At 50.5% G+C, this 7,712-nt stretch overlaps 1 protein-coding gene across 1 annotated transcript; it reads left to right on the top strand.

The window, feature by feature from the left end:
- Nucleotides 1-6: 6 nt before the first annotated feature.
- On the top strand, nucleotides 7-6,307 carry RPS10 (ribosomal protein S10). The gene is made up of 6 exons (XM_006755603.1): nucleotides 7-60; nucleotides 1,074-1,223; nucleotides 1,446-1,617; nucleotides 3,028-3,105; nucleotides 5,414-5,469; nucleotides 6,218-6,307. Exons 2-6 carry the CDS (start codon nucleotides 1,074-1,076, stop codon nucleotides 6,257-6,259), a joined length of 498 nt encoding a protein of 165 aa, XP_006755666.1. The 5' UTR covers nucleotides 7-60; the 3' UTR covers nucleotides 6,260-6,307.
- Nucleotides 6,308-7,712: the final 1,405 nt, after the last annotated feature.

Raw genomic sequence — 7,712 nt, 5'->3', positions numbered from 1 at the left:
CGCCGTGCCGCGCATGCCCCTTCCTTTCTAGCTCGGGCCCGGGACACAGCAGCTGTCGCGGTGAGTTCCCGTGGAGCGCGGGCTCCATCGGCCTCCATCCTGGCCCTCTCGCCGCCGCAGTCGCTGCGCTTCCCCGTGGTTGGGGCGAGGGGACCCCTCTCCCACTGCGCGCTCGCTCATTTCTGAGTAGAGAGAGGCCGGGGGCGCACGCCGGGGGCTAGTGGGGCGCTGTTGGCGAAGATCGGCGCCCCGATGGCGGAGGGCCGAGGAGGGAAGGATGAAGCCCTGGCGTGGCGGTGTCTGGGCGAGGCTAGGAGGACTGTGCCCCGCTTGCCCACTCTTCACCCCGGTTGCCTCTTTGGCCCTGGGGCTCTCGTTTGCGGGGAGAGGGGTAGGAAATGAGGGTGCGAAGGCCCTGGCCCTTTTGCTGCGGGTCGACGGACCGTCGTGAGAAGAGACGTCCCGGGCCACCCCTTGCCCGCCTCGCCGCGCGCACCGTGGCACCGGTGTTGATGGTCCCGGATACTCAGAGAACGCGGGCCTGCGCCCCCGTTATTCCTTTACGGCTGTGGGTGGAAGTTTGAAGCGGGTGTGCGCCCCCGTGTTGTTTTAATGCCTTGGTAACTTCCTTCTCACCTGCAGTGTTTTCGGGGCTGGAGGTGGGAGCTGGTAACTGGCCGGTGTCAGTCTACAGAGTTTGAATCCCTCCTGCCCGCACGTGTTTTGTTTTGTTTTTTTAAACTGAAAACCTTTGTTGTTCCTCCACGGGCACCAGTGGGCCCAGCCTCCAGTCCCCTTGGCAAGGTCCCTGCCCACAGACCACTGCCTGGGCCCAACCAGGCCACGGTGCCGCCTACAGGTTGCCCAGCTGGCTCCCAGCCCAAGGGGCAGGGCTCCTGATTGGGGGGCCGTCTCGCTGTCAGCCCTCATCACCGGGGCCTCGGGCCCGCTTCCTGCACGTTTTGTGTTTGAGATTTCAGTCCATGGGACGGTGGTTTCGTGGGTCTTGAACTCGGTTCCTGACCCCCTCCCTGGCCCTATTGCTTAGAGATGCTCTCGCTTTCTCCCCGTAGATGTTGATGCCCAAGAAGAACCGGATCGCCATTTACGAGCTCCTCTTCAAGGAGGGGGTGATGGTGGCCAAGAAGGACGTGCACATGCCCAAGCACCCCGAGCTGGCGGACAAGAACGTGCCCAACCTCCACGTCATGAAGGCCATGCAGGTAGCCGGCCGGGCGCAGCCGGAGTGGGTGCCGATGGAGGGGTTTTCGGCGGCTGCCCAAGGCCAATGCCAAGGAGGTCAGGACAGCCCGCGCTGCTGGCTGCCTTGACGGGCCGTGAGGTAGATGCCCCTGAACCCCCGCCTGCGCAGCCAGCTCCCCGTGCACCGCGTTCCTAGCGCCAAGCCTCCGGTTAGGTCTCAGCCGCCGTTTTCTGTCTTGCAGTCTCTCAAGTCCCGGGGCTACGTGAAGGAACAGTTTGCCTGGAGACACTTCTACTGGTACCTCACCAACGAGGGCATCCAGTATCTCCGCGATTACCTGCACCTGCCCCCGGAGATCGTGCCCGCCACCTTGCGCCGCAGCCGCCCTGAGACTGGCCGCCCAAGGCCCAAAGGTACGGTGCCCACATAAGTGCCTCCGACGGCCTGCTCTGCACCAGCTCTTCAAGGGAGCGGTACATGGGAGGGGGGCGTTGTGGGGCACACAGGAGTGGTCTTATAATTGGCCATGGGCGCCAGCTGTAGAGGGCTCTGGCTTGCAGGTCAAGTCCTGAGACCTCTGTCCCCTCGGAGGAGACCGGTAATGGATCTGGACTCAGGCCCTCAGGTTATCCCAGGAGACGGCACTCACAGAATATTACTCTGTGACCAGACCTGTGTGGTAGAGCATTGAGTAACTTTTTGGGAAAATCACGGTGTGAGAGTTTCAGCTTCCATGTGTGGATGTGGGGTGGGGGGCGGATTATCTACTGGCTCATAGTCATGTTTTTCCTTGGGTTCTGAAGAATTTGTCATAAGAACTTTGTAAGCTTGGGTGATGAGGTGGGACGGAGATCGATACAGCGATGGCCGTGGCTTCCAGGTTCCACTGGAGAGACTCCATGGAGCTCAGGAAACTTTGTTTTCCAAATGCTCCCAAGGGGCTTCTGTTGGTTGAGTGGGTTGTGCATCTAGAGCAGAAGTCTACACTGCACCTAGGAGCCCGTTGTCTGCCCCACAGAATTATTTGGTGGGCCTGTGCGTGACCTGGCATTTATTTTAGCCACTCACTTCAGGTTCAGTTTTATTTCTTGTACATTAAAGAATGGTTTGCCTGGGCTGATGTGACTCAACGGTTAGAGCGTTGGCTTGAGCACGGAAGGGTCATGGATTCAATTACTGGTTAAGGGCACATGCCCCTTCTCCCCCCCGACCCCCCAGCAAAAAAAAAGGTGTTTTAACTATATGGACTCTAAGGTAATGGGGTAGAGAGAATACTAAATTAAACTTCAGTGTTTTTAAGGTACCTTTTAAAATCTGTCTTAATGTATCCACAGCGTGAAGGATGGGTGGAGAAGGGGCAAGGGGCAGGCGGGGACCGAAGGATTCTTGCTGGCCTTTGTATATACTTCCTAGTGGAGGTGGGGCTTTCATCTGTGATGCCTCCTCTGTACAGAGAGTTTTCCACTTAAGAGCTGGATCAAGTTCAAAATTTTAGCTATTGGAATGTTTGTAGAAATAGCTGAATTTCTGAGTTTGCCAAGTAATTGGAAAGTGTGCGTTATATTGAAAAATACAATAGAAGAAAGCAATCCTTTTGCAGATGTGTGGCATTTTAATTAAGATGTGAGTTTTCCCAGGCCTTCGAGGAGCCACAATGTCAATGACAAGTTTTTCTAGCTGGCAGTCTGGGTGTAGGAGTTCCTATTCCCATTAACTCCTTAAAATACTAAGATGTTTTCCGGTGAGAAGCGGAGAGCAATTCCAGATTTCTTGGCCTGAAGAGAACCCATCGCCCATGTTCACCGTGTGGTTTACTTGTGTAGGTCTGGAGGGCGAGCGACCTGCAAGGCTCACACGAGGGGAAGCCGACAGAGACACCTACAGACGGAGTGCTGTGCCCCGTGAGTAACGGTCGTCTGTGCGGGGGAGTGAGGGTGGAATCTGGATTCTCCGTCAGCTCTGACTGGGGTCCTTTGTAGTTCTTGCCTTATGCAGGCGTGTGATGGGTGGGGACTGGGGGAAACACCCTTTGACCTAGGGACAGACTTAGGTTGAAGTCCTTTAACGAGAGCAAACTGAAAACTTTCAGGAGAGCAACATGGTTTTATTTTGTGGTTGGGTTCCTGTGTTGTAAGCTCTTTGAAGGTAGGGTCCACTCAAATTTGTTGTTTTTTTATTGCAAAAATAGTGTAAAATCTTGTTTTGTTATATTTTAAATATTCATTTATTAAATTAATTGGGGTGACAGTGGTCAAAATGAACATACAGGTTTCAGGTGTGGGTTTTTATGTTACAAGAAATGTATATTGCACCGTGTACCCATCACCCAAAGTCACATCTTCTGACACTTTATATTAGGACCCCCTTCTGTAAAATCTTGCTTTAAATAGCAAATATTAGCATTGACTTGGAACAACAGATGTTTGTTCATTCAGCAAATATATATTGAGTGCCTGTGGTGTGCTGGGCACTGTCCTAGGAGCTGAGGAGACAGTAGTGTACATAACATTAAAAGGCCCCTCTCTCATTGAACTTGCATTTTAGTGATAGGAGATGGATAAGCAAAAATAAGTAACATAATATGTCCCAAAGATGTGGATGCTACAGGAAAATTAAAGTGTGTGTGTAATTTTCAGTAATATTGCAGAAGTGAGATTTAAGCAAACACCTGATGGAGCAGGAGGGGAGCCAGCCAGTGGTTACCTGGGGAAGGCATCTGGCTTGTCTAAGCAACAGAAGACAGTTGGAGAATCTGTTAAGGATGTGGGTCTTACAGCCTGTGGGCCATGAGAGAACTTGGGGTTTTACTCTTGGGTAGGATGGGGAGCCATTGGTGTTTGCAGAGGAGTGGTAGGAAGAGTCACTCTGTCTTCGTTACAGAAACAAAATTGTGTTACAAAAACAAGGTATAAAGGGATTTTTACTGACATCACTCTTGCCTCCCTCTAGTCGTGGTTCCTGATTAAATGAGCACTTGACCTGAATACCCTACACTACAGGATAGTCGTAATGAATTCCTCTGGCAAACCTGCTCTCCATTTAGAGAAAGTTAGCGGCGGTTGCTCTTAGAAGTCACACCACATGGGAAACCAGTCAGGGAATGGTGCTGCAGGGGATGTGACAGTTGGGACCAAGCCTCGGGGTGGGTTCTCAAGTTTAGGGGAGTGAGCATTTCAGTCAAGATGTGAACATGAACAAAGGTGTGGAGATGGAGAAGACACTGACTTACTGGTCAAGGAGGCAGGGGAGTGAGCAGACAGGAGCCTGTGGTGGATGTGGTCTGAAATGGGCCAAAGGGATCCCAATTTGAACAAGATTTCCTGAAACCATACTCACTGTTGACCCTGCTACCCCACCCCTGCTGTGTGAACTATAAAATTTCCTAGTGGCCACACTTAAAGCAAATGGAAATAGTTCACATGAATGTTAATTTTTAAAAATTTATCTTTATTGTTAAAAGTATTATAATGGCCCTAGCTGGTTTGGCTCAGTGGTTGGAGCGTTGGCCTTCGGGCTGAGGGGTCCCAGGTTCGATTCTAGTAAGGGCACATGTCCGGGTTGCAGGCTCAATCATCAGTAGAGGGCATGCGTGAGGCAGCCAGTCAATGATTCTCATGATTGATGTTTCTGTCTCTTCTCCCTTCCTCTCTGCAATCAATTAGAAAGTATCACAATGTCCCCTCTTTTCCTCCCATTGATCTCCACCCCACTGACTGTTAATTTTTTAACCTATATAAACATTAATGAGATTTTGCATTCTCAAGTCTTGAAATCTCATAAGTAGTGTATACAAACCTCACTTTGGACTAGTGGCTGCTGGACAGGGCAGCTCAGATCTTTCATCTTGCTTTCCCGTGGTCATAATAAAGTTGTTTTTTGCTTCTGTGGGCCATTGTGTTCTTTACCTTTTAGTTCTTCATTGAGCTTCCTTGTAAGCTAGTTGCTAACCTGAAGCATGTAGTGATGGGAAGTGGTGGTCAGGGCAGCCTTCCTGGAGGAGGCAGTAGTTTGGACTGTGAGATTAGAAGGATGACTTAAGGAAGGCTGCCCTGGGAGAGGGAGGGGGCAGAGTGGCTCAGAAGGTGTAATTCACTTGTACTTCATGGGGTCTGTTTGCTGACATGGCTTTCCCTGCAAGAGTGGGTTGGGTGACTTACCTGCAGTGGATGGGACCGTGTGATGAATCTGAACTGGTGTTTCTCGTTCCAGCTGGTGCTGATAAGAAAGCTGAGGCCGGGGCTGGGTCAGCAACCGAATTCCAGTTTGTGAGTATTCCTTCCCTGTTTGCTATCCATGAGCAGTCACTGTTATGGCCTCAGCCCTGTGGGTCCCACCCCTCATTCCCCGCTCTCCCCCCAAACCCCACAAATCCCAAATAAGGTTTTTACATTAAGACAGATGGAAACTTTTTTTAATACATAGATACTGCATTGAGTCTCACAGATCAATACTACATGTAGCATAGTTGTCTTTTCTATTTCTTTTGTAATGACCATATCCCTTTAGTTTCATGAACCAAAACTTACGGTTGAGACTCTATCACTGTTGAGTGGGCTCTAGAACCCAGGTGGACTAGAACCAAATCCTCTATTTTCCTTCATTTGGTGTGATCTGTGTCCCAGTTTCTCACCTATAAAATGGAGGTGACGATTGTAGCTATCTCAGGGTGATTGTGAGATTAGGTAATCCAGGTCAAGTGCGTGTGTGGGGGCTGGGCTCTCACTGGAACAGCAGCTGCCCTGTAGCACAGTGAAGGGGGGCGGGGGTGCGGCAGACACAAGATCTTGTCCGGTGCTGTGGCTTCTATGTGTGTAAATGTGAGCACACTCTAGAGTGAGTGTCCATATTCCCGTTTTACAAATGAGGAAACAGTCTGAAAAGTGATTGTGGCCCTCTAGCCAATAGGGCAAGGCTAGGGCTTAGGACTTGCACTCTGAGGGGAGCCTCACCAGTGATGAGGAGGCCTGCTGTTCCGCTTACTGCTAACGCGATGTCCTGTGCTTTCTCTTACAGAGAGGCGGATTTGGTCGTGGACGTGGTCAGCCACCTCAGTAAAGTTGGACGGGTTATTTTGTGTTGAATAAACTTGTGGTCAGAAAACAATGTTGTGTGCTCCTGTTTTGTTTGCATTATGGAATGTAAATGGGGCAAGACTGGATTGGTTTTGGGAGTTGTCTTATCCAGGGTGACATCACTTGTTGCTGTAGGACTTGGCTTTGTCTTGGGCTCTCTTTGTTCCAGCAGACACCTCCCTGCAGAGTCATGGCCAATGTGGTTACCATTTTGGGAGGCTGTTGGAACGCTGGACGTCTTCACCAGACCAGCCATGCTGGCTCAGCTCCGTGTGGTGGGAAAGTTGCGATTTTGTTGGTCTTGGAACTGAGATTCTGTGCCTATTTGGGAATATCAGAAGTGCTGGGGAGGTAGGATGTAAGAAAAACCAGGGGAATACTGTTCCATGGTGTTCGGGCATACAGTGTGCTAATCTCAACCTTAAAGGCTTCGGGATTTACATGTCGAAGGAGGAAACAATGACTTGAGAGTGTACAAAAGCATCTGAAGGGGACTGTCCAGCCGGTTGAAGACCTGGGGTCTTTGTCATTCCAGAATCAGGCAGTTGGAGTTCTTGTCCTGGGGTGCCTTGGAAAGGGGGTGCATTGTCCAGTTTTCCTGGAGCCTTAGTGAGAGATGACGAGAAGGGTGCTGAGCATTTTCCCTTGGGGCGAAGTGGGATTTAAGTACGGGGAGTCCTGGCCAAGTGGCTCAGTTACAGCATCACCCTGATAGACCAAGGTTGTGAAGTCAATCCCATAAAAGTCGGCACATAAAAGAAGCAACCAATGAATATATAAATGGAACAAGAAATGGATGTTTCTCTCAAAAAGAAAATGATGGGACCATTTCTGTGGTCTTGCGCTGCAAACAGCACAGTGTCAGGAGCGGGTGGTAAAGGTGCAGTCCCATGAGCTTGGACAGAAGCACAGACAGATTTGCTGTGTGACCTGCCTTTGGCTTGACTTGCAGGTCAAACCCTGACTAGTTGAGTGCGGTATAACGTGCTTCCTAAGCGGGGCTGAAAGCTTTCAAGGCAGCCAGCAAAACGGGCAGCTGAAGTGGGTCTTTGGGGGTTATGTTTCTTGGGTACAATATTACACAAGTGAGATGTCAAAAATCCTACACAGGTGATTTCGTCTTGGTAGCCACCTATTTCAGTCTTCAGAGGCGTTTGTAATTTAGACCACAAGGTGGCAGCCAAAGGCAGCACCAATTGTGCACTTAAACTTGGTCCTGGGAGGTGTGCTTTGGAATCGGAACCACCAATAGGCAGAAGCTTGCTTTGGCAGAAAGGTTGTGTTTGGGGAAGCTGTTTCACTGCTGCCTTGCCAAAGATTGCTTTTTATCCAATTTTTCTGCTGGCTCGAGTGATGTCAGGTGGTTTGCCGGAGTTCACACCGTGATTGTTTAACCTGGATTCCATGTGAAACAGCAGCTCCTGGCCTTTCTGTTC

The sequence above is a fragment of the Myotis davidii genome, unplaced genomic scaffold, assembly GCF_000327345.1.
Source record: "Myotis davidii unplaced genomic scaffold, ASM32734v1 scaffold1073, whole genome shotgun sequence".
Classification (NCBI taxonomy): domain Eukaryota; kingdom Metazoa; phylum Chordata; class Mammalia; order Chiroptera; family Vespertilionidae; genus Myotis; species Myotis davidii.
Note: the sequence above shows the minus strand (reverse complement) of the source record. Positions and strands in the feature narration are given on the sequence as shown.